General features: G+C 44.3%; 1 protein-coding gene across 1 annotated transcript in view; it reads left to right on the top strand.

Moving 5' to 3' along the window:
- The first annotated feature begins 3,031 nt into the window (after nt 1–3,031).
- TMEM145 (transmembrane protein 145) overlaps nt 3,032–27,489 on the top strand; it is a 218,499-nt gene continuing 194,041 nt past the window's right edge. Inside the window, exon 1 of the mRNA XM_082273591.1 lies at nt 3,032–3,377. Coding sequence (XP_082129717.1) covers nt 3,279–3,377 — 99 coding nt within the window. The 5' untranslated portion in view covers nt 3,032–3,278. The remainder of the gene's footprint in view (nt 3,378–27,489) is intronic.

Genomic DNA, 27,489 nt, shown 5'->3' with positions numbered 1-27,489 from the left:
AGATACAGTGAATGCAGGCTCCTGGGGAGACCAGATATAGTGAATGCAGGCTCCTGGGGAGACCAGATATAGTGACTGCAGAGTCCTGGGGAGACCAGATATAGTGAATGCAGGCTCCTGGGGAGACCAGATATAGTGAATGCAGGCTCTGGGTTTAGTAATATTTTAAGCTTTGACAATAATCCTGAAAGCTGATTGGTTTCTATGCAGAGCTGCACCACATTTTGCGCTCTCCAGTTTTAGTAAATCAACCCCAAAGTTTTTCCTCCAACACGCCAAATCCTGATCCCCCAGCCAGTAGAGACTACATCTTACCAATGCACCCTGACCACTTTTCAGCATAAAGAATCTCCTCCTAAATACACAAACTAAAAAATCCATGAGCCCCCCTCCCGAGTTCTATTCTCTCCTGTGTACAGCTTGCCTTGGCACACTGATACCCCTCCAATGTACAGATACCCCAAGTTTCTTATAGCCCTCTCCAAAACTTTGTGCTGCTGCCCTTCTGGTATATGATTACCTCCAGTGTAGAGAGCCTGAGATCACCTAGATCCTGATAATTCCTTCCTTCCCTCTATATCAACCTTTCCCCCCAGATCCTCTCCTATATACAGGGACCCCCAGATCCTCTCCCATATACAGGGACCCCCAGATCCTCTCCTATATACAGGGACCCCCAGATCCTCTCCTATATACAGGGACCCCCAGATCCTCTCCCATATACAGTGACCCCCAGATCCTCTCCCATATACAGGGACCCCCAGATCCTCTCCTATATACAGGGACCCCCAGATCCTCTCCCATATACAGGGACCCCCAGATCCTCTCCTATATACAGGGACCCCCAGATCCTCTCCTATATACAGGGACCCCCAGATCCTCTCCCATATACAGTGACCCCCAGATCCTCTCCCATATACAGGGACCCCCAGATCCCTTCCTATATACAGGGACCCCCAGATCCTCTCCCATATACAGGGACCCCCAGATCCTCTCCTATATACAGGGACCCCCAGATCCTCTCCTATATACAGCGACCCCCAGATCCTCTCCCATATACAGGGACCCCCAGATCCTCTCCCATATACAGGGACCCCCAGATCCTCCCCTATATACAATACCCCCAGATTCTCTCCTACATACAGGGACCCCCAGACCTTCTCTTATATACAGGGACCCCCAGACCTTCTCCTATATACAGGGACCCCCAGATTCACTCCTACATACAGGGACCCCCAGATCCTCCCCTATATACAATACGCCAGATTCTCTCCTATATACAGGGACCCTCAGATCCTCCCCTATATACAGGGACCCCCAGATCCTCTCCTATATACAGAAACCCCCAGACCTTTTCCTATATACAGGGACCCCCAGATCCTCCCCTATATACAGGGACCCCCAGATCCTCTCCTATATACAGGGACCCTCAGATCCTCTCCTATATACAGGGACCCCCAGATCCTCTCCTATATACAGGGACCCTCAGATCCTCTCCTATATACAGGGACCCCCAGATCCTCTCCCATATACAGGGACCCCCAGATCTTCCCCCATATACAGGGACCCCCAGATCCTCTCCTATATACAGGGACCCCCAGATCCTCTCCTATATACAGGAACCCCCAGACCTTTTCCTATATACAGGGACCCCCAGATCCTCTCCTATATACAGGGACCCTCAGATCCTCTTCTATATACAGGGACCCCCAGACCTTCTCCTATATACAGGGACCCCCAGATCCTCCCCTATATACAGGGACCCTCAGATCCTCTCCTATATACAGGGACCCCCAGACCTTCTCTTATATACAGGGACCCCCAGACCTTCTCCTATATACAGGGACCCCCAGATCAACTCCTATATACAGGGACCCCCAGATCCTCTTCTATATACAGGGACCCCCAGATCCTCTCCTATATACAGGGACCCCCAGATCCTCTCCTATATACAGGGACCCCCAGATCCTCTCCTATATACAGGGACCCCCAGATCCTCCCCTATATACAGGGACCCCCAGATCCTCTCCTATATACAGGGACCCCAAGATCCTCTCCTATATACAGGGACCATCAGATCCTCTCCTATATACAGGGACCCCCAGATCCTCTCCTATATACAGGGACCCTCAGATCCTCTTCTAAATACAGGGACCCCCAGACCTTCTCCTATATACAGGGACCCCCAGATCCTCCCCTATATACAGGGACCCTCAGATCCTCTCCTATATACAGGGACCCCCAGACCTTCTCTTATATACAGGGACCCCCAGACCTTCTCCTATATACAGGGACCCCCAGATCAACTCCTATATACAGGGACCCCCAGATCCTCTTCTATATACAGGGACCCCCAGATCCTCTCCTATATACAGGGACCCCCAGATCCTCTCCTATATACAGGGACCCCCAGATCCTCCCCTATATACAGGGACCCCCAGATTCTCTCCTATATACAGGGACCCCAAGATCCTCTCCTATATACAGGGACCATCAGATCCTCTCCTATATACAGGGACCCTCAGATCCTCCCCTATATACAGGGACCCCCAGATCCTCTCCTATATACAGGAACCCCCAGATCCTCTCCTATATACAGGGACCCCCAGATCCTCTCCTATATACAGGGACCCCCAGATCCTCTCCTATATACAGGGACCCCCAGATCCTCCCCTATATACAGGGACCCCCAGATCCTCTCCTATATACAGGGACCCTCAGATCCTCTCCTATATACAGGGACCCCCAGATCCTCTCCTATATACAGGGACCCCCAGATCCTCTCCTATATACAGGGACCCCCAGATCCTCTCCTATATACAGGGACCCCCAGATTCTCTCCTATATACAGGGACCCCCAGATCCTCTCCCATATACAGGGACCCCCAGATCCTCTCCTATATACAGGGACCCCCAGATCCCCTCCTCTCTGGATCTCTCTCCAGTATATAAGGGTCCCCCTCCCCTCCCATATTCAGGGACCCCCGCGTGGACCCCCTCCTCTCCGTATCCCGCTCCCCCTCCTGTCTCCCGTGTCTCTGCAGTGCTCGCCCCCGTGTCCTGTGCCCGCGCTGTGCTCGGTTCTCCCGGTAACGCCTCCCTCCCCGGTGATGCATTCCGGAGCTGCAGCTGTCCGTGTCCCCGAGTCCGGTGTCCGGCGATGAACCGTCTCCTCTGCTGATCTCCTGATCCCCCCTCTCATCCATCTGTAACCGGACCGGTGCTGCGGCGTATCATCCCTCCCGTCCTTCTCTCCTCATCCTCCGCCGGTCCCGGTGATGGGGCCCCCAGCGGGCCACGGGCTGCTGCTGCTTCTTCTCGGATACCTGCGGATCTGTGCGGCCAAATATGTGCGGGGCAACCTGAGCACCAAAGAGGTGAGAGAGACCCAGGGGCCACACTGAGACACAGGGGCCACACTGAGACACAGGGGCCACACTGAGAGACAGGGGCCACACTGAGAGAGAGACAGGGGCCACACTGAGAGACAGGGGCCACACTGAGAGAGACAGGGGCCACACTGAGAGACAGGGGCCACACAGAGAGACAGGGGCCACAGGGGCCACACAGAGACAGGGGCCACACTGAGACACAGGGGCCACACTGAGAGACAGGGGCCACACTGAGAGAGAGACAGGGGCCACACTGAGAGACAGGGGCCACACTGAGAGAGACAGGGGCCACACTGAGAGACAGGGGCCACACAGAGAGACAGGGGCCACAGGGGCCACACAGAGACAGGGGCCACACTGAGAGACAGGGGCCACACTGAGAGAGAGACAGGGGCCACACTGAGACAGGGGCCACACTGAGAGAGACAAGGGGCACACTGGGAGAGACAGGGGCCATAGGGGCCACACTGAGAAAGAGACAGGGGCAACACTGAGAGAGAGAGACAGGGGGCCACACTGAAAGACAAGGGCCACATTGAGGGAGAGGCAGGGGCCACAGGAGCCACACTGAAAGAGGGACAGGGGCCACACTGAGAGAGAGACAGGGGCCAGAGGGGCCACACTGGGAGAGACACAGGGGCTACACTGAGAGAGAGAGAGACAGGGGCCACACTGAGAGACAGGGGCCACACTGAGAGAGACAGGGGCCACACTGAGAGAGACAGGGGCCACGCAGAGACAGGGGCCACACTGAGAGACAGGGGCCACACTGAGAGACAGGGGCCACACTGAGAGAGAGACAGGGGCCACACTGAGAGAGACAGGGGCCACAGGGGCCACACAGAGACAGGGGCCACACTGAGAGACAGGGGCCACACTGAGAGAGAGACAGGGGCCACACTGAGACAGGGGCCACACTGAGAGACAGGGGCCACACTGAGAGAGACAATGGGCACACTGGGAGAGACAGGGGCCATAGGGGCCACACTGAGAAAGAGACAGGGGCAACACTGAGAGAGAGAGACAGGGGGCCACACTGAAAGACAAGGGCCACATTGAGGGAGAGGCAGGGGCCACAGGAGCCACACTGAAAGAGGGACAGGGGCCACACTGAGAGAGAGACAGGGGCCAGAGGGGCCACACTGGGAGAGAGACAGGGGCTACACTGAGAGAGAGAGAGAGACAGGGGCCACACTGAGAGACAAGGGCCACACTGAGAGAGAGAGACAGGGGCCACACTAAGAGAGAGACAGGGTCCAGAGGAGCCACACTGAGAGAGAGAAAGGGTCCAGAGGAGCCACACTGAGAGAGACAGGGGCCACACTGAGACAGACAGGGGGCACACAGAGAGACAGGGGCCACACTGAGGGGGAGACAGGGGCCACACTGAGGGGGAGACAGGGGCCACACTAAGAGAGAGACAGGGGTCACACTAAGAGAGACAGGGGCCAGAGGAGCCACATTGGGAGAAAGACAGGGACCACACTGAGGGAGTGACAGGGGCCACACTGAGAAAGATGGGGGCCACAGAGAGAGAGAGAGACAGGGGCCACACTGAGGTAAAGACAGGGGCCACACTGAGAGAGAGAGACAGGGACCACAGGGGCCACACTGAGAGAGACAGGGGCCACACAGAGAAAGACAGAGGCCACATTGAGAGGCAGGGGCCACACTGAGAGGGAGAAATTGGTGCCACACTGAAAGAGACAAGGGCCACACTAAGAGGAACGGAGAGATTGGAACCAGGGGCCACAGTGAGAGAGACAGGGGCCACACTAAAATTTAGACATGGAGCCACACTGCAAGAGACGGGGTCACACCGAGAGACAATGGCCACACTGAGAGAGACAGGGGCCACACTAAAAGAGAGACATGGAGCCACACTGAGAGAGAGACAGGGGCCACACTGAGAGAGACAGGGGCCACACTGAGAGAGATAGGGGCCACACTGAGAGAGATAGGGGCCACACTGAGAGAGACAAGGGCCACAGAGAGAGAAAGAGAGACAGGGGCCACACTAAGAGAGATGGGGGCCACACTGAGTGAGATGGGGGCCACACTGAGAGAGACAGGGGCCACACTGAGAGAGACAGGGGCCACACTGAGAGAGACAGGGGCCACACTGAGAGAGACAGGGGCCCCACTGAAAGAAAGGAGGGCCACAGGGGGCCACACTGCAAGAGACAGAGGCCACACTGTGATAGGGGGCCACACTGAGAGGATGAAAGAGATAGAGATTGGGGCCAGGGGCCACGCTGAGAAAAATAGATAGGGGCCAGGATCTATCTATCTATCTATCTATCTATCTATCTATCTATCTATCTATCTATCTATCTATCTGTCTGTCTGTCTGTCTGTCTGTCTGTCTGTCTGTCTGTCTGTCTGTCTGTCTGTCTGTCTGTCTGTCTGTCTGTCTGTCTGTCTATCTATCTATCTATCTATCTATCTATCTATCTATCTATCTATCTATCTATCTATCTATCTATCTCTATTATATTACACACATAGCACACTGTATATGACATAATGTATCTGTTTAATAAATGGATACAATGAAATGCTGGCATCTATTTGTTGGTGTTGCAGACAAGTCATGTTGTGATGTTTTCTGTCTTCTGTACACACAGTGAATGGTTGGAGATATGAAGGATGTTTATATTTCTATATCTCTGTGTATGATATAAAACCTCCCTGGCAGGATAAATATTTGGAGAAGTTTTGGTCCTGTATAAAGTCCTATGTATAATGTAGAACTCTAGAAGATGGGGGGACGTTTGGCTCATCTATAGAGAATTGGATCCTTCCGGCTGTGCGTTGTCATACTGTGGCAGTTCAATCTCCTTTTTTTCCGCAGACTTTACTTTGTTCTGCTCCAGCGTTGCTCAGAACGGATGGGAACGGATATATTTGGTGTACGGCCGTCCCTGGCTGTTGCCAGGACTACAATGAAGAGAATAGAGGACTGGTTGTTAGGTGAATGCAGCTGTTGGCTCAGTGAGACATTTTATATTGTGTGTTAGAATTTGGCATAGAATAATTCTAGTCTTGATTCGATTTATTTGGACAGATAGGTGCATGCTACGGCTAAACCGAGGATTTCCTTCATAGAGGTGGCACTATAAGTGCTGTTTGTGTGTTTGAAACTTTGTAGCTTTGTAAAAAAAATTTTGCCTTTCAAGTTCCTTTTTACACCTGATTTATATCACCGAAACGCTGCAACGCTCAACATCAAGAGTCGCATTATAAATGATGGCGCCCATTCATACCTGAACATTGTGCCACCTGAAGCTCCAAAAAGTTCAGGAGCTTCTTTGGGACAGGGTTGTGCAATTTTGGCCACTAGAGACTTCAATGGGAGCTCCTGAAAAAGGCCCGAAACACACAATTTCTTGCCTCTCCTCCTAATAACTAGCTTTCCATTGGCTTAAACAAAAACACTCAACTCTGAAAATGCTCAAAAAATGCATGTATTAACTTGCAAAAAAATCTGAATGCACCAGGAGTGTGAACGAGGGCTAGAGTCAGGAGGCTCCTTTTTTTATTGTTCCTTAAAACTAAAGCTGGACAAACTCTTTACAATTTGATTGTACAATCGCTGTTCAATCTGCTGCATATTTACCAAAACCTTATAAGAGGACACTAGTTCTAAACACTCAATTTAAATTGTATCAAATCTGGAAGGTCCTTGCACTACATATCGTAGCTCTAAAGGCCCGTACACACGCACCGATTGTCGGCCGTAAATGTTCGGCCAACGTCCGATCGGCCGATTGTCGGCTTGTTAGTATGATGCTTCCGACAACCGACTGCAACTTTTCGGCTGAACAGAATCTGGTGTGCATGCTATAAAATTTTTGTTGGCCAACACCAGAACGGCCGATTGTTCTTCAGTCAGTACAGATTTCGGCTGACAAAAAGCAGATGAGCAAGACTGGGCATGCTCAGAGAAGAAAAAACACACAGGAAGTTAACCATCACATGACATCACTTCTGAAGTTGGTTGTTGTTGGCCGACAAAATTCGTGTGCAGTCTTGAGCACTTTTCAACCAACACGACAGCACTGAACAAAAGACGACCGATCGTTCAGCCGACAATCGATGCGAACGGGGCTTAAGTCCCGGTTCACACTGGGGCAACTTGTCAGGCGACTTAGCCACCTGACAAGTCGCGCTCCATTCAGTGCAATGGAACCATTCTAATTGGAGTAACTCAAGTTGTCCCGACTTAGAAAAAGGTTCCTGCACTAGGGGGCGACTTGCATTGACTTCTATTAGAGAAGTCCTTTGCAAGCCACGCTGAAGTCCCGGTGCACGGGGCGGCTTCAGAGTCGGGCGACTTTGAAGCCGCCCCAGTGTGAACCAGCCTAAAGGAGAATGTACAATCAGATTTTATAATGACCTTTAGTCACATTATGGTCCAGCCAGGGGAGTACCTACAGGGGTCGCAGGGGTCCCTAATAATAAGGGAACACTTCTAAACATTCCATTTAAATTGTATCAAATCTGGAAGGTCCTTGCGCTACATATCAAGCGGCAGCTGCCAAAGCCAGCAGAATATTAGCATTCATAAAGAAAGGAATGTATTCCAGAGATAAGACTATAATCCTTCCACTTTATAAAACTCCGGTCCGACCGCATCTGGAGTATTCTGTCCAGTTCTGGGCACCGGTCCTCAGGAGGGATGTGTTGGAGCTGGAGAGAGTCCAGAGAAGGGCAATTAAACTAATTAGGGGATTGGAGGACCTTAATTATGAAGAGCGGCTGCAATCGCTTTATTTATTCTCCCGGCAAAAGAGACGCCTGAGAGGGGACATGATAGCAATTTATAAATACCTCAATGGTGATCTCAGCTGATCCCCCGCTGAGCAGATGGATGACAGCTGTGTCTCCACGCTGTGTGCCTGATTCAGAACGCGCTGGCCCTGTTTTTTTTCTACAGCTCCTAAAAGCCTATGTGTGCATGAGGCCATAGAATAACATGGAGAGGCGTTTTTAACCGCCTTAGCGGTAAACCCGAGCGTGACTCGGGGTTGATTTTTCATTGCAGGAACGGTAACCCCGAGTCACGCTCGGGGTGGATTGCAGAGAGCGCAGCGGAGCTTCTCTTACCTTATCCTGGCGATCCAGCGATGATCTCTCATTGCTGCGACCGCCAGCCGAGAGTCCCGCCGCTCCTCCGTCCCTCCGTCGGTACGATCACTTCCTAGTTCCGTTCCCTGCAGCAGCAATGCTGCATGGGAGCGGAACTAGGGAGGGAAATTCAAAAAAAAAAAAAAAAACGTTACACAAAACACACTTTATATTATATTATATATATATATGCATATATATATATATATATATATATATATATATGCATATATATATATATATATATATATATATATATATATATGCATGCATGCATATATATATATATATATATATATATATATAATATGCACACACACACACACACATATATATATATATATATATATATATATATATATATATATATATATATATATATATATAAAATTATATTATTGATTCAATTATAATTCATGCGTTATATATTATATATATATATGTGTGTGTATATATATATATATATATATATATATACACACACACACATATCTGTATATAATATATAATGCATGAATTATAATCTAATCAATAATATAATTTTATTATATATATTATATATTAAATAATAAAATAATATTATTGATTTGATTATAATTCATGCGTTTGTGTTTCAAATTTATCACATCTGGGATGTCTACTAGAGTCTTGTTTTGGTCAGGTTTAAGTCAGTAATTACTAAGAATTGTAGGCCTATAATACATAACGCCAAATTTCCATGAAAAGAATTGTACCGCTTTTGGTATGTAATTCCAGACATAATCATACCGCCAGGGAGGTTAACCACTTCAGCCCCAGAAGGTTTGGCTGCTCAATGACCAGGCCCTATTTTGCGATTCGGCACTACGTGATTTTAACGGAAAATTGCGCGGTCGTGCGATTCTGTACCCAAATTAAATAGACGTCCTTTTTTCCCCACAAACAGAGCTTTCTTTTGGTGGTATTTGATAACCTGTGCTTTTTTTTTTTTTTGTGCTATAAACAAAAAAAGAGCGACAATTTTGAAGAAATAACAATATTTTTCACATTTTTTTATATGAAATTCTCAAAAAATAAAATATAAAAATCAAATTTTTTTTTAACATTTTAGGCTTTTGTTTTTTTGCTACATATTTTTGGTAAAAAAAATCGCAGTAAGCATATTTTGATTGGTTTGCGCAAAAGTTATTGCGTTTACTAACTACGATGTCATTTTTATTGTGTTTTTTTTTTTTTTTTACTAGTAATGGCGGCGATCTGCCATTTTTTTTTTTTTTTTTGCGGGACTGCGACATTGCGACGGACAGATCGGGCACCTAACTGACATTTTAGACACTTTTGGGGGTACCAGTGACATTACTACAGTAATCAGTACTATAAATATGCACTGTTACTGTAAAAATGACACTGGCAGGGTAGGGGTACATTTACTGGTGATTAAGGAGTTAAGTGTGTCCCTAGGGGTGTGATTCTAACTGTCAGGGGGTGTGGCTAGTGAAGTAGCCACAGAGACATGCAATCCTATATAGAAGGATCGCATAGCCTCTGTGATTACTTCAGGGTGAATGACAGACGGCTGTGTTTACATCAGCCGTCTGTCTTTCTCCCTCTCCTGCGGGAGATTGCGAGTGGCCGGCGGACATCGGAGCCACCGGTCACACGCGCTGGCTACCCAGGGAATGAGCGGGGGGCAGGAGCGCGCTGTAGGCGGCTCACGCTCGCCCCCTACAGTCTCCTGAGCGAGCGACGTAGGGCTACGTCGCTTTGCCCAGCAGCGGCTGAGTGCCGCAGTAAATGTATGGTGGGCGGGGTTAAAGTGGTTAAGCTGCAAACGAAAAACCTCTGACACTGCTAAAAGCGGCTGTGAAAACGCCCTGTGTGCATGAGGCCTTAAAGTGGTTGTAAATCTCAGACATGACACAGTATCTCACAAAAGTGAGTACACCCCTCACATTTTTGTAAATATTTTATTATAACTTTTCATGTGACAACACTTAGGCCCTGTTCATAGTTGAGCATTTTGTCACCTGAAGCAAATCGCCTGAAGCTCAAAAAATTACATGAGCTTCTTTTTTGGCAGATTACAAGCATTTTTGTTAGATGTCAATGCCTGCCTCCAAACACCTGCAAAAATGCCCGAAAAAAGCCCAAAGAAATGCCTGAAAAAGGCCCAAAAAATGCCTGAAAACGATACGCTCAGGTGTGAACGGAGCCTGAAGTACAATGTAAAGTAGTGAGTGTACAGCTTGTATAACAGTGTAAATTTGCTGTCCCCTCAAAATAACTCAACACACAGCCATTAATGTCTAAACCACTCCCAACAAAAGTGAGTACACCCCTAAGTAAAAATGTCCAAATTTGGCCCAATTAGCCATTTTCCCTCCCCGGTGTCATGTGACTCGTTAGTGTTACAAGATCTCAGGTGTGAATGGGGAGAAGGTGTAGTAAATTTGGTGTTATCGCTCTCTCTCTCTCTCTCATACTGGTCACTGGAAGTTCAACATGGAACCTCATGGCAAAGAACTCTCTGAGGACCTGAAAAAAATTATTGTTGCTCTACATAAAGATGGCCTAGTTTATAAGATTGCCAAGACCCTGAAACTGAGCTGCAGCACAGTGGCCAAGACCATACAGCCATTTAACAGCACAGGTTCCACTCAGAACAGGCCTCACCATGGTCGACCAAAGCAGTTTTAGTGCATGTGCTCAGTGTTATATATAGAGGTTGTCTTTGGGAAATAGACGTATGAGTGCTACCAGCATTGCTGCAGAGGTTGAAGCGGTGGGGGTCAGTCTGTCAGTGCTCAGACCATACGCCGCACACTGCATCAAATTGGTCTGCATGGCTGTCGTCCCAGAAGAAAGCCTCTTCTAAAGATGATGCACAAGGAAGCCCGCAACCAGGTGAGGAGTACAAAGACAAGTGTGTCTTGCCTACAGTCTGCATGGTGGTGGGAGTGTCATGGTGTGGGGCTGCATGAGTGCTGCTGGCACTGGGGAGCTACAGTTCATTGAGGGAACCATGAATGCCAACATGTACGGTGACATACTGAAGTAGAGCATGATCCCCTCTCTTCAGAGACTGGGCTGCAGGGCAGTATTCCAACATGATAACGATCCCAAACACACCTCCAAGATGACCACTGCCATGCTAAAGAAGCTGGGGGTAAAGGTGATGGACTGGCCAAGCATGTCTCCAGACCTAAACCCTATTGAGCATCTGTGGGGCATCCTCAAACAGAAGGTGGAGAAGCGCAAGGTCTCTAACATCCACCAGCTCTGTGATGTCCCCATGGAGGAGTGGAAGAGAACTCCAGTGGCAACCTGTGAAGCTCCGGTGAACTCCATGCCCAAGAGGGTTAAAGCAGTGCTGGAAAATAATGGTGGCCACACAAAATATTGACACTGTGGGCTCAATTTGCACAATGTCACTTAGGGGTGTACTCACTTTTGTTGCCAGCATTAATGGCTGTGTGTTGAGTTATTTTGAGAGGACAGCAAATGTACACTGTTATACAAGCTGTACACTCACTACTTTACATTGTAGCAAAGTGTCATTTCTTCAGTGTTGTCACATGAAAAGATATAATAAAATATTTACAAAAATGTGAGGGGTGTACTCACTTCCCTTAAGAGTCGGTTCACACTACTCCGACTCAAAGACTTTGAAGTCGCCTATGCAGCACGACTTCATCCCTGCTTGCAAACGACTTCTCATAATAGAAGTCAATGCAAGTCGCTCCGACTCCGCCCAAAAATAGTGCAGGAGCCTTTTTCTAAGTCGGAGCGACTTGAGTCGCTCTGATTAGAACGGTTCCATTGCACAGCATTAAGCGCTACTTGTCAGGTGACCAAGTCACCTGACAAGTCGGAGTAGTGTGAACCGGCTCTTATAGTGTGTACTTGTTTCAATTAAGAGCACTAGGTGTAATTTCTGTCTGCTGCCTCCTTCCTCTGCTATCAGCATGAATCACTTGGTGTTTAGCTATAGTTTATTCTTACCTGATAGGTGTACTGTTCTGATTATTGGAGGGGGTTTGCTGTGCCCCAACCATTGGCAGCAACAATTGTTTTTTTTTTTTGTTGGTTTGGTTCTTTTATTGCATTGTGATGATGTCATGTGATGGTTTGTGGGATCCTTTGTTGCATTAGGCTACATTCACACCTGAGCGTAGCGTTTTTCGCGCGTTTTTTACCGCGATTTTACCGCGATTTTTGCGGCGTTTTTTACCGCGATTTTGTCGCGATTTTTACCGCGATTTTTGTGCAGGCGTTTTTAGATTGAATAGAGATCAATGGAAAACGCCTGTAATCTGCCCAAAAAGAAGCTCATGTACTTTTTTGAGCGTTGGGCGTTTTGTAAACAGCGTCAAAACGCTCAGATGTGAACAGGGGCCATTGAAATGAATAGGATTTGTCTTGTTGGGCGTTTTGAGAGCTGATCCTAGAGCAGAAAAACGCCCCAAAAACGCCCCAAAACGCCTAGATGTGAACGGAGCCTTAGGTAGTAGAGCCGGGATTAGCATCACAGCCATGGAGCATTGACCTTGGAACCAAGTGAGCAATGACAACGTCTGTATTTCCATCTTCTCAGTTTCACTTTATGAAGTCGTCCTGCGCACCACCCCACATATGTCTATGGGTATATTTATCACACCCAGTGAAGCAATAACCTTTATGTATTAGCACCATTTCCAACAATAGTACCCTACTGGGGCTCTGAAATGGGTATAGGCTGTATAGACGCCTGTTGTCCTTGACTTCAAGGACGGTTTGATTTGTCCCTGGAAACTTCTCTCCTGTAAATATTCTTGTTTTTTTATTTTTTTTATTTTATGCAGTCCAACCATACAATAGCATCTCTCGTTTTCTTTGTGCTATAGATACTTTTTTATGCCATAGTTAAAGCGGTTGTATCCTCAAAAAAAATAAAAAAAATAACCCTGCAGGACAAAGGCATAATGTAGGCAAAAAATAAAAAATTATAAATAAAATAAATGTAAAAAACAGGCAAAAAATACTAGCTCATTATGAAATACTTACCTTAGAACGGTCGCCCGGACACCGCTGAGGCAGCTGACATCTTCCCTAAGCGTCTCTTCCAAGTTCGGCAGCTCCGGCGCCGGAGCCACAATGACGTCACTCCCGCAAAATAGTACTTTAGGTTATTTTTAGTCAAATAAATGTTTATTCAAGACATATTCAAAGTATAACCACTTGACCTCAGGAAGATTTACCCCCTTTATGACCAGGCTATTTTTTTGCTATACGGCACTGCGTTACTTGCGTGGTCATGCGACGCTGTACCCAAATAAAATTGATGTCCTATTTTCCAACAACTAGAGCTTTCTTTTGGTGGTAAAAAAAAATCCCGATAAGTGTACAGTAAAACCTTGGATTGCGAGCATAATTCGTTCTGGAAACATGCTTGTAATCCAAAGCACTCTTATATCAAAGCAAATTTCCCCATAAGAAATAATGGAAACTCAGAGGATTCGTTCCACAAATCCTTCGGTTTATAGTCTATATACAAAGATTATAGCAATGTAATAGGTTGTGTAACCATAAAATATCCATCCACAATATGCAGCTTTCCCAAGGGGATTAGAAGCAAAATCTAGTAGAGCTACCGAATATAAGAGAGATGAGAGGCGCCTCTAAGTGTAGCAATATGGTTACATTTAATGAAGGTTCAACATTTAGCAACTCACATGGTTGATGATTAAAATAGGCACACCTAAGTATGCAGGCATCCGGGGTAAAGCTGTCCACATAGACCATCTTCTGAGCCACCGACTCTCACCACTGTCAGTCTGCAATCGTGACCGGGAAGAATAGCCTGCAGTGGAGTGATCTGAAAGTGAGGCTTTGAATCACTCGTGGAGTGCAGCAGGGAAGGGATGATGAAGATGGCTGTGCGGAGGACGGTCTATGTGGACAGCTTTACCCCGAATGCCTGCATACTTGGATGTGCCTGTTTTAATCATCAACCATGTGAGTTGCTAAATATTGAACTTTCATTAAATGTAACCATATTGCTACACTTTAGAGGCTCCTCTCTTCTTTTTTATACATGACGCTACTTGTATATCAAGACATCGCTTGTACATCAAGTCAAAATTTATTTAAAAAATGTGCTTGTCTTGCAAAGCGCTCTCAAACCAAGTTACTTTCAAACCAAGGTTTTACTGTATATGGATTGGTTTGCGCAAATGTTATAGCGTCTACAAACTATGGTATATTTTTATCTGTTTATTTTTTACTCCCGCAAAATAGTACTTTAGGTTATTTTTAGTCAAATAAATGTTTATTCAAGACATATTCAAAGTATAACCACTTGACCTCAGGAAGATTTACCCCCTTTATGACCAGGCTATTTTTTTGCTATACGGCACTGCGTTACTTGCGTGGTTATGCGACGCTGTACCCAAATAAAATTGATTTCCTATTTTCCAACAACTAGAGCTTTCTTTTGGTGGTATTTGATCACCTCTGTGTTCTTTATTTTTTGTGCTATAAACAAAAAAAGACAGATAATTTGAAAAAAAAAAAAACAATATTTTTTACTTTCTGCTATAAAAAATATCCAATAAAAAAAAAAAAAAATCTATTTAGGCCAATATGTATTCTGTTACATATTTTTTGGTAAAAAGAAAAATCCCAATAAGTATATATGGATTGGTTTGCGCAAATGTTATAGTGTCTATAAACTATGGTAGATTTTTATCTGTTTATTTTTTACTGAGAATTGCATGGTCATGCAAAAAAAAAACCAAAAAAAAAAAACAATATTTTTTACTTTCTGCTATAAAATGTAGCCAATAAAAAAATTTAATAAACCAAATTTCTTCACCATTTTAGTGTCGGTTCACACTATGGCGACACGACATCGGGGCGACTTGAACAAGTCGCCGTGCACCGTGACTTCGGCGCGGCTTGCACTGACTTCACATAATGGAAGTCAATGCAAGTCGCTCCGACTTCGGCCAAAAGTAGTGCAGGAACCTTTTTTTAAGTCGGAGCAACTTGAGTCGCTCCTATTAGAACGGTTCCCATTGCACAGAATGGAGCACGATTTGTCAGGCGACCAAGTCGTCTGACAAGTCGGAGTAGTGTGAACCGGCACTTAGGCCAATATGTATTCTGCAACATATTTTTGTTAAAAAATATCCCAATAAGTGTATATGGATTGGTTTGCGCAAACATTAGAACGCCTACAATCTATGGGATATTTTTATCTGTTTGTTTTATTTTTTACTGACAATTGCGCAGTCATGCAAAAAAAAAAAAAAAAAAAAACATTTTTTTTTTACTTTCTGCTATAAAATGTAGCCAATAAAAAAAAAGTAATAAACCAAATTTCTTCACCATTTTAGGCCAATATGCATTCTGCTACATATTTTTTGGTAAAAATAATCCCAATAAGTGTATATGAATTGGTTTGCGCATACTATGGGATATTTTTATCTGTTTATTTATTTTTTACTGAGAATTGCGCAGTCATGCAAAAAAAACAAAACAAAAACAATATTTTTTACTTTCTGCTATAAAATGTAGCCAATAAAAAAAAAAAAGTAATAAACCAAATTTCTTCACCATTTTAGGCCGATATGTATTCTGCTACATATTTTTGGTAAAAAAATCCCAATAAGTGTATATGGATTGCTTTGCGCAAATGTTATAGCGTCTACAAACTATGGGATATTTTTATTAATTTTTTTTTTTTACTGACAATTGCGTGGTCATGCAAAAAAAAAAAAAAAATATTTTTTTGCTTTCTGCTATAAAATATAGCCAATAAAAAAATGTAATAAACCAAATTTCTTCACCATTTTAGGCCAATATGCATTATGCTACATATTTTTGGTAAAAAAAAAATCCCACTAAGCGTATATTGATTGGTTTGTGCTAGGGATGCACCGTTCCGACTTTTTTGGACCCGATACCGATATCTGGCATTGTGAAATCGCCGATACCGGAACCGATCTGGAGCTACACACAAAGCAAGCGGCTGCAGTACAGAGCAAAGCCGCTGCTTCATGTGTGTGGCTCCTCCATTCACAGGCGGAGTGCATCTGATAGCACTCCGCCTTTGAACCGGACCTATACAGGAAGTAGCGGCTCCCATCCCATACTACTACTGCACCTAGTAAGGGATGGCTGAGCCGTTACCAAGAAAAAACTGGATCGGCCAGTGGATGGTTCAATGTTACAGATCCCCCCGATCCATCTAAAATGGCCATATCGGCGCCGATATCCGATCCGAATATTGAATCGGTGCATCCCTAGTTTGTGCAAAAGTTATAGCATCTACAAATTATAGTAGACTGGAATTTTTATTTATTTATACTAGTAATGGTGTCGATTAGCAACTTATAGCGGAACTGCGATATTGCGTTGGACAGTCTGACACTAACTGAAACTTTTGACACTTTGTGGGAACCAGTGACGCTAATACAGTGATCAGCGTTAAAAATATGCACTGTCACTGTACTAATAACACTGGCTGTGAAGGGGTTAACATCAGGGGCGATCAAAGGGATAACTGTGTGCCTAACCAGTGTTTATGTGTACTGTGTGGTGTTTTTACTAAGGGATGTGGTAGATTTTATCCCCTGCTTTGCAGTGAAACAAAATCCACCACATCTCTGCTGACAGGACGGAGCTCTGCATTGTTTACATACTGTGTCTCTCCTCGACGATCAACGAGTGCCGGCGGTCATTCATTGGTTGGCACCCGCTGATTGGCTTCTGCTGTGACTAATCACAGCAGAAGCAGAGCGCCGGTGGCGCGTGGGCACGCCCCCTATGTGGAAGTGTAGAATCACGTGTATATAATGTATATGTAATTCTGCACAGAACAGCTGCCTTGAAACAGTAAATCTGCTATAGGGCGGTCATTAAGTGTATAACAAAAAATAGACAAAAGTTCGAGATACAAAACCGTGTAAAACGTTACATTGTAGTCAAAAATAATGCCAAGGAGAAACATTCAGGCCATAGACAATAGAAAGCACATTTGTACCTGTGAATATTTTGCGGTAAAAAAAAAAAAGCCTATGTACGTTGGTCGCACGAGTGGAGCTGGGGGGCGATGTCGCAGTCCCGCTAAAATTCGCAGATCACCGCCATTACTAGTAAAAAAAAAAAAAACCTTTATAAAAATGAAATTACATTGTAGTCTAAAAGAATGCCAAGGAGAAACATTCAGGCCATGGACAATAGAAACCACATTTTTACCTGTGAATATTTTGCGGTGAATAGAATGAAATACAATGAAATGACTACAGTCGCATATAAATGAATCATATTAACCACTTGCTGACCGCCCGTCGCATATTTACTGCGGCAGGCTGGCTCGGCTGGGCGAAAATTACGTAGGGGTACGTCAGTCGTGTGGGTGAAGCTGGGGGGCGATGTTGCATTCCCGCTAAAAATTGCAGATCGCCACATATTTACTGCGGCAGGCTGGCTCGGCTGCGCGCAACGACGTAGAGGTACGCCCGTTGCGTGAGTGGAGCTGGGGGGCAATGTCATCGTCCTGCTAAAAATCGCAGATCGCCACAATTGCTAGTAAAAAAAAAAAAAAAAAATTCATAAAAATGACTTAAATATTTCCCCTAGTTTGTAGACGCGATAACTTTTGCACAAACCAATCAAATTACGCTTATTGCAATTTTTTATTATACCAGAAATATGTAGCAGAATGCAAATTGGCCTAAAAGGATGAAAAATTTAGATTTTTACATGTTTTTAAATTGGGAATGTTATATAGCAGAATGTGAAAAATAATGTTTTTTTTAATGTTTTTTTTTTTTGTTTGTTTTCAGAATTATCGCTCTTTTTTTTTGTTTGCAGCGCAAAAAAAAATAAATAAATAAATTACACAGGTGATCAAATACCACCAAATGAAAGCTCTATTTGTGTGGAAAAAAGGACATTAATTTTATTTGGGTACAGTGTCGCACGACTGCGCAGTTTTCCATTAAAGTAACGCAGTGCCAAATTGCAAAAAAATGACCTGGTCATTAAGGAGGTAAAACCTTCCGGCCAGAACTGGTTAATAAAAAATAAATAAAAAATAAGAGAAAGCATAAAGGAGTTGTAAAGTCTCAGTGTTTTTCATCCTAATGCATTCTATGCATTAAAGTGAAATACCTTCTTGGTTGCAGCTGCCCCCCCAGACCCTCCGTTATTCTTACCTGAACCAGCGATGAGCACGAGCCCAGCAGCTCCAGCCGCTATCTTGGATCCTCATTGGATAGATTGATAGCAGCAAGAGCTATTGGCTCCCGCTGCTGTCAATCAAGTCTAGTGAACCGGGAGCAGGGGAGTGGGGGGTGGTGCAGAGTCTTGCTCTTCATGATCATTGGATGCAGCAGCGGAACTCGTGAGCCCCCCCATGGAAAGCAGGTCTGCGTGGAGGCACCTAATGTAGAGGAGGAGCCAGGAGGGCCACCGGGGGACCCCAGAAAAGGAGGATTGGGGTTTCTCTGTGCAAAACCCTTGCACAGAGCAGGTAAGTATAACATGTTTGTTATTTAAAAAAAAAAAAAAAAAACAATTTCCAATGCCTTTAACTAAAAAAATTAAGATTAAGAGATGCGGCATGCGGCATGCTGCTATGTTTTGGACCTAGAAGTTAGTTTAAAATGTTGACAGCTAGGTCAGGGGCTGCTTAGACTTTTGGTATTATATAGTTACAAGTCAGAGTGGTGGGATATAGTTACATGCCAGGAGTTTAAACCAACCCTTAGTTGCTGATCAGACATACCAGTTCTTCTGACAAGTGGCAATGTTGCCCAATGGCCAGTCTGAGCCTGGAAGAGACACATTTGGATGTAGGTTCTCTCCTCATCCTCTGATGGATATAATAACAGGAGCCACACTGAGAGAACTCATACATAGGTAGTCAGAGCGAAGAATACCCCTTACATTGGTGGTCAGAGCGAAGAATGCCCCTTACATTGGTAGTCAGAGGGAAGAACGGTCCTTAACTTTGCTAGACAGTGGGAAGAATGGTCCTTACATTGGTGGGCAATGGGAAGAATGGTCCTTACATTGGTGGTCAGTGGGAAGAATGGTCCTTACATTGGTGGGCAATGGGAAGAATGGTCCTTACATTGGAGGTCAGTGGGAAGAATGGTCCTTACATTGGTGGTCAGAGCGAAGAATGCCCCTTACATTGGTAGTCAGAGGAAAGAACGGTCCTTACATTGGTAGTCAGTGGGAAGAATGGTCCTTAACTTTGCTAGACAGTGGGAAGAATGGTCCTTACATTGGTGGTCAGTGGAAGAATGGTCCTTACATTGGTGGTCAGGGGAAGAATGGTCCTTACATTGGGGACCACAGATAATTTGGAAGAATGCTCCTTACATTGGTGTTCAGTGGGAAGAATGGTCCTTAACGTTGCTAGACAGTGGGAAGAATGGTCCTTACATTGGTGGTCAGTGGAAGAATGGTCCTTACATTGGTGGTCAGGGGAAGAATGGTCCTTACATTGGGGACCACAGATAATTTGGAAGAATGCTCCTTACATTGGTGTTCAGTGGGAAGAATGGTCCTTAACGTTGCTAGTCAGTGGGAACAATGATTTTTACATTGGTAGTCAGTGGAAAGAAAGACCCTTACATTGACGATGAGTAGGAAAATGGTCCTTACATTGGTAGTCAGTGGGCAGAAGGGTTCTTACATTGGTGGTCAGTTCGAAAATAGTCCTCACATTGATAGTCTGTGGGAAGAATTGTCCTTACACTGGTAGTCAGTGGGAAGAATGACCCTTACATTGGTGGTTAGTGGGAAAACGGTCCTTACATTGGTAGTCAGTGGGAAGAATGGTCCTTAACTTTGCTAGTCAGTGGAAAGAAAGCCCCTTACATTGGTGTTCAGTAGGAAAATGGTCCTTACATTGGTGACCACAGATAATTTGGAAGAATGCTCCTTACATTGGTGTTCAGTGGGAAGAATGGTCCTTAACGTTGCTAGTCAGTGGGAACAATGGTCCTTACATTGGTAGTCAGTGGAAAGAAAGCCCCTTACATTGACGATGAGTAGGAAAATGGTCCTTATATTGGTAGTCAGTGGGAAGAGGGGTCCTTACATTGGTAGTCAGTGAGCAAATGATCCTTACATTGATAGTTAGTGGGAAGAATGGTCCTTACATTGGTGGTCAGTGGGAAGAATGCTCCTTACATTGGTGGTCAGTGGGAAGAATGCCCCTGACATTGGGGGTCAGTGGGAAGAATGGTCCTTACATTGGTGGTCAGTGGGAAGAATGCCCCTGACATTGGGGGTCAGTGGGAAGAATGGTCCTTACATTGGTGGTCAGTGGGAAGAATGCCCCTGACATTGGAGGTTAGTAGGAAGATTGGTCCATACATTGGTGTTCCGTGGGAAGAATACTCCTTGCATTGGTGATCAGTGGGAAGAATTGCCCTTACATTGCAAAAGTTCTTGTTTGTGTATATATATATGGGACTTTTTAGACATGTATATGAACAACATCCCATACATATATAAAAATGCATTATTTTATTATTACAATGATAAAATATTCATAATAAAAATAATAGCTGACAACGTTTAATTGCGCTCATCCTCTAAATAGAGATGTTCCACGTTCCGAATTTAGTTCAATTATTGTGCATGACTTGCATATGTGGAGAATTTCCAACACATTTCGAATGAATCTTCGTCAAGGGCAGGAGTACACTTAAATAGAGCAGGGGGAGAATATATACTAATCAGCCAAACAGTATTTAACAAAATCACAGCTTTTGGACCTGAAAGATGTCCAGACAGGTATGTGGGTGATAAGTGCTCACAAGGACCCAGGAGAGCTGAACACGCAATTAATGGAGCTCAGTATATCCAGTGCTGAAAAGTGATCCAGGCCCAAATTGGCCGTACAGAAGAACTCTGCCTATCCACACATACACTCACCGGCAATTTTATTAGGTATATCTTGCTTCAGAACTGCCTTAATTCTTGGTGGCAAAGATTCAACAAAGTGTTGGAAACATTCCTCAGTGATGTTGGTCCATATTGACATGATAGCATCACACCGTTTGGATTGAGATCTGGGGACTGTGGAGGCCATTGGAGTACAGTGACCTCATTGAAATGTTCAAGAAACCAGTGGTAAGATGATTTGAGCTTTGTGATATAGTGCCTTATCCTGCTGGAAGGAGCCATCAGAAGATGAGTACACTGAACCGTTGATACAAGGCAGGATGGATCCATCGTTTCATGTCGTTTATGCCAAATTCTGATCCTACCATCTGAATGTCGCAGCTGAAATTGAGACTCCTCAGAATCATTCAGATGTTCATTAGCAAACTTCAGATAGGCCTGTACATGGTCTTTCTTAACCACTTAAGCCCCGGAAGATTTTACCCCCTTCCTGACCAGGGGTTTTTTTGCGATTTTTTTTTTTTTTTTTTACTGCGTGACTTTAACGGACAATTGCGCGGTCGTGCGATGCTGTACCTAAACAAATTTGACGTCCTTTTTTTCCCACAAACAGAGCTTTCTTTTGGTGGTATTTGATCACCTGTGCGATTTTTTGATCATGCGCTATAAACAAAAAAAGAGCGTCAATTTTGCAAAAATAACAATATTTTTCAAATTTTTTTTATATGAAATTCCCCCCCAAAAAAATGTAAAAATCAAAATGTTTTAACATTTTTGGCCAATTTGTTTAATGCTACAAATGTTTGGTAAAAAAAATCGCAAAAAGCGTATTTTGATTGGTTTGCGCAAAAGTTATCGCGTTTACTAACAAAGGGAAAGATTTTTGTCATTTTTGGCGTCTTTTTTTTTAACGTGTAATGGCGGCGATCTGCGTTTTTTTTTTTTTTTGCGGGACTTCGACATTGCGGCAGACAGATCGGACCCTTGACTGACATTTTTGACACTTTTGGGGTTACCAGTGACATTGCTGCAGTAGTCAGTGCTATACATATGCACTGTTACTGTAAAAATGACACTGGCAGGGAAGGGGTTAACTGTATTGGAGAGGGAGGGGTTAAGTGTGTCCTAGGGGCGTGTTTCTAACTGTGATTGGACATGGCTACTAGTGTAAAAACAGAGATCAACGGTCCTACATAGTAGAACCGTCTGATCTCCATTTTTACACAGGGGAGAATGACAGGCGGCTTTGTTTACATTAGCCGCTCTGCCTTTCTCCCTTCCCGGCGAACGATCGCGAGTGACCGGCGGACATCGGGTCCGCCGGTCACACACACTGACTTGTTAAGGAACGAGCCGGGGCGGGCACGCGCTCACCCGCTATTGGCTCACAAGCCAGTGACAGGCTAGTGACGTACCGGTACGTCACTTTGCCTGGCCGGGGCTGACCGCCGCAATATATGTACTTGCGGCGGTCGGCAAGTGGTTAAGCAGGGAGACCTTGCTTTTGCTGCAGGATCTCAGTCCTTCACGGCGTAGTGTGTTACCAATTGTTTTCTTGGTGACTATGGTCCTAGCTGCCTTGAGATCATTGACAAGATTCTCCTGTGTAGTCCTGGGCTGATTCCTCACCGTTCTCATAATCATTGAAACTCCACGAGGTGAGATCTTGCATGGAGCCCCAGACTGAAGGAGATTGGCAGTTATTTTTTTTTTCTTCCATTTGCGAATAATCGCACCAACTGTTGTCACCCTCTCACTGCTTGGCGATGGCCTTGTAGCCCATTCCAGCCTTGTGTAGGTCTACAGTCTTGTCTCTGACATCCTTGGACAGCTCTTTGGTCTTGGCCATGGTGGAGAGACTGGAATCTGATTGATTGATTGCTTCTGTGGACAGGTGTCTTTTATACAGGTAACAAGCTGAGATTAGGAGCACTCCCTTTAAAAGAGTGCTTCTAATCTTGACTTGTTACCTGTATAAAAGACACCTGGGAGACAGAAATCTTGCTGATTGATAGGGGATCAAATAGTTATTTCACTTATTAAAATGGAAATTAATTAATAACTTTTTTGAAATGCGTTTTTCTGGATTTGTTTGTTGTTATTCTGTCTCTCACTGTTAAAATAAACCCACCATTAAAAGTGATCATTTCTTTGTCAGTGGGCAAACGTATAAAATTAGCAGGGGATCAAATACTTGTCCCCCTCTCTGTATGTGTATCAGTCCCTGGACCATGACTTCTCTGCATGGAGAGAGACGGGCACATCTACCATAATGCATATGGAGGGGTGAGGACTGATTTTCTATTATAATCTCCCCTCTTCTCCTACTGAAATAATACTTTTACCTGGTTTTATGTTGGGAACATTTGGCACTTTCTGTTTATTGTTCTTTATAAATGAAAGTTGTTCTGCTGGTAAAGTAATAGTCTGTTCTGTATTTTTATTGCTCATTTATTTGGTAAAATCACGTTTGTTCAAAATGAACAGAACAAATGTTTTCCTTTTAACTATCGCTTAAAGTAGTACTAAAGGCTTTTTTTTTTTTATCAGAAAACAGATACATTTTGCACAGAACCACAAACAGTTCTTTCAAATATAACACAAAAATACTTGCATTTTATTCATATTTAGGACAAGAAAAACCCTCCAGGATGCGGGACTATTATAGGCAATATTGGACAAAGAGAACAAAGGCAAAAATGTATAAAAAGTATAAACTTATTCAACATCAGAATAAAACCATCCAGAAAAAAGGAGAATTCGGGCTTGAAAGTATGTAGGTGAAACCACACATCAACAGCAGGAGATCCTCTATGGAAAACATAATAAGAGAGTGGGACATCTCGAGACTTCAAAGTTATGCTCTTCTTCAGGGGTGCTCACATACATGTACACATAGATGTTCTACAATACGAAAGAAGATAATGAATACACAATGTATAAATGTAAGGAAAGTTAATAAATGTATCAGTATTTCAGAATATGACATGCAAAATTAAATGAATACTGACCAGGCCAAATTGAGGCGCTCCACATACAAAATCAGCCCAGGGGGTAGCGCTGCTGCAGGTGCCCTATTGTCTTCTGATAAATGCTTCCCGCATCTGCAAATAATTTAATTAGATCGATAGTGGCATGAAATCTGCTAGTTTTTTCCTTCTTTCTGTAATTGGAGAGGGGCGGGTCCTGGGCGTGGCAGCGAGGTTCAGTGAGTGCGCAGCGTGACCTCCAGCTTCTGAAGACGTCATGCTGATGACGAAACGCGTCAAGATGGGAAGCACATTGCGGCGCGCTTGGTTTTAAGTGGAACGCACGCCGTTACTTGGCGGGTCCGGCTTACATTGCTCCCATTCTACAGTGCGGGAGTCCGCACAGGAGAGAGTTTTTTTAACTTTTTATACTTAGCCCATACTCAGGGGCTTAAAATAAACGCTACCATACATTTTTACGCTATGAGGAGTTTGCTTTCCATTTTTGTTTCCTCTTTCCTGCATTCATCTTGGAGTTCGTTATCACTGTGAGGAAGGTGAACTGGAGGACTGGCTGGAGACTACATCCTGGTCTTGGAGACCATCAAAGCTTTCCTTAATCCTCCTACCATATGGAAAGGAGGGTCAACATCGTCTAGTGAGTGGGGATTTTTACACTCAATACCCATGCAGGGTTTCACCATTTTTGCCAGTAGGATTCATTTTTGGGATGTATTAATTCACTAAGGCAGGAAGACTATGCCGTTCCTCTTAAAGTATACGGAGGATCACTGTTGGACTGTTGTCACTGGATATTAATTTAAGTTTGTGTGCACTCGGTTTTAGGGGTCACACATTTCTTTTGTTGCACAAATATTTATAATTTATTTTCTCACGCATGATTTAATTGTCATATCGTTTATTTGCATAATTTTTGTGGGTTGATGGTTTTTATACATCTTTCAGAGCAAACGCTGTTGATTGCATAGAGCAGGGGTCCTCAAACTACGGCCCGCGGGCCGCATGCGGCCAGCCAGGGTCCTGAATCTGGCCCGTCGGCCACTCACTGAAGCTGTAATATACTTTAGAAAAGGGTGGACCCGGGGCGCAGAGCACTGCGCCCTAGCCCACCCATTTGTGTGACAATAGCGAATGAAAATTCACTATTGTCACATGGATCCTCCTCCTGGCCAATCAGATTGGCCAAAAGGCGAAGCCATGCCGAGGAGGATGCAGGAGGACTCAAGACGCGGGGGACTGGGGAAAAGCCGCCCGCCACTGCAGGTAAGTGCACTGGTCTCTCTGGCAGTCTCTGCACGCTGGTCGCTTTGCATTGAAAATTGAAAGGGGGGCACGCTGTGGTCACTCTGGCATTGAAAGGTGGGCACTCCGTGGTCACTCTGGCATTGAAAGGGTTGCATGCTGTGTTCACTCTGGCATTGAAAGGGTTGCACGATGTGGTCACTGGCATTGAAAGGGGGGCACGCTGTGGTCATTTATATATATATAAATAAAACAATAAATATTGTATTGTTTTTTGTGCACTACAAATAAAAATATGCGCATTGGAATTTGTTCATATATTTTTTTTTTTCAAACTATAGTCCGGCCCCCAACAGTGTCTGAGGGACCCTGAACTGGCCCCCTGTTTAAAAAGTTTGAGGACCCCTGGCATAGAGCATACCACTACCTTTATTTGTTGGTAAATGGTAATGGATATCTCCCCCCATTTTTTTTTTTTTTTTTTAATTATCAGAGGAAAACTGACCCAGAATAGTAAAAAAAAAGTTTTTTTTTTTTGTTCTTTTTTTTTTTTTTTTAATTTAACTGTATATTTCTTGTTAATACCATAACCTACCACCAAAGAACAACCCAAAATAAATTCTCCTGCTCCTGACGTTCGCAGCCATACAGTACCAAATATGTGTTATGTTAGTTGTTGTTTGTACCTGTAGTACAGCCCAGAAACAATAGTGCGCATTTTGCTTTATTAAATCATACCTAAAACACACTGACAGACACTAAGGTTGGCCATACATGGGTCGATTTTCATTCGAATTTTGCACCATTAGTGGGCCGCAGCAACGGCCGACTTTCGTGCGGTTTTTAAATTTGAATGATCAGGCATGTTGGAAATTTTTGGAAAAACAAACGATTTTCTAATCAATGATAGGAGAATCGTGTAAGAAATATAATCAAAAAAGAAATGTGCGTGATTGCAAGAAAAGAATATTCCCGGAAAGAAAACAAGATTCCCAGGCCATGAAAATTATTTTCTGTAGCAATATAAGGTGAAATTGAAGGCTTGGTCGGTCAAATTTCGAAAATCAATGGTGGCACCGTCGAATCACAAAACGCACAAAATTTCTGATGTTCGAAAGAATGTTCTTTCGAAATTCGACACATCTATGGCCTGCCTAAGGGGTTTATTTACTAAAGCTAGAGAGGGCAAAAATTATTCACAACTCTGCAGAGAAACCAATCAGCTTCCAAGTTTTATTGCTAAAGCTTAGTTGGAAAAGCTGAGGTTAGAAGCTGATTGGTGTCTCTGCAGAATTTCGACTAATTTTGTACTCTCTGTCTTTAGTAAATATACCCCTAACTGACAATGATACTCCTGTGATTAAAAAAAAATTTTCCAAAAAATAATGACCCCAATCTGCAGCTTAGACCCTGACCTTGACCCACACATTAACCCTGGCACTGACCTAGATCAAACCTTGATCTAGGTATTTTTTTAATTTTATTTTTTTTAATTATTATTATTATTTTTTTTTCTACACACGTTTTTTTTTCTACCTCTGCAATGACAGAGAGTGATGTCTCGTCCATTCACAAAGACAGAAACCACAGGGGCAGGCTTCACAGTGTCTGATCAATGTTATAGCCAATTAGAGGCTATTACAGCGATCGGGTTACCCAGAATCGGACGTTCTGGGCCCGGTCACTAGAAAAGGGCTCAGGGCTCGCGGTGAGACCCCGGTCTCTGTGCTGGGAGTGCGCCATGCCTCAGGGAGATACACTGACTCTGACAAGTGGCATTGGACCCAGAACTATACAGGCACCATCAGATGGAAGGTTTACATGAACAGCTCAAGGAACCCCTA

This window comes from Pelophylax lessonae (genome assembly GCF_965119305.1).
Source record: "Pelophylax lessonae genome assembly, chromosome: 12".
In the NCBI taxonomy this organism is placed as follows: domain Eukaryota; kingdom Metazoa; phylum Chordata; class Amphibia; order Anura; family Ranidae; genus Pelophylax; species Pelophylax lessonae.
This window is presented reverse-complemented; position numbering and strand designations above follow the sequence as displayed.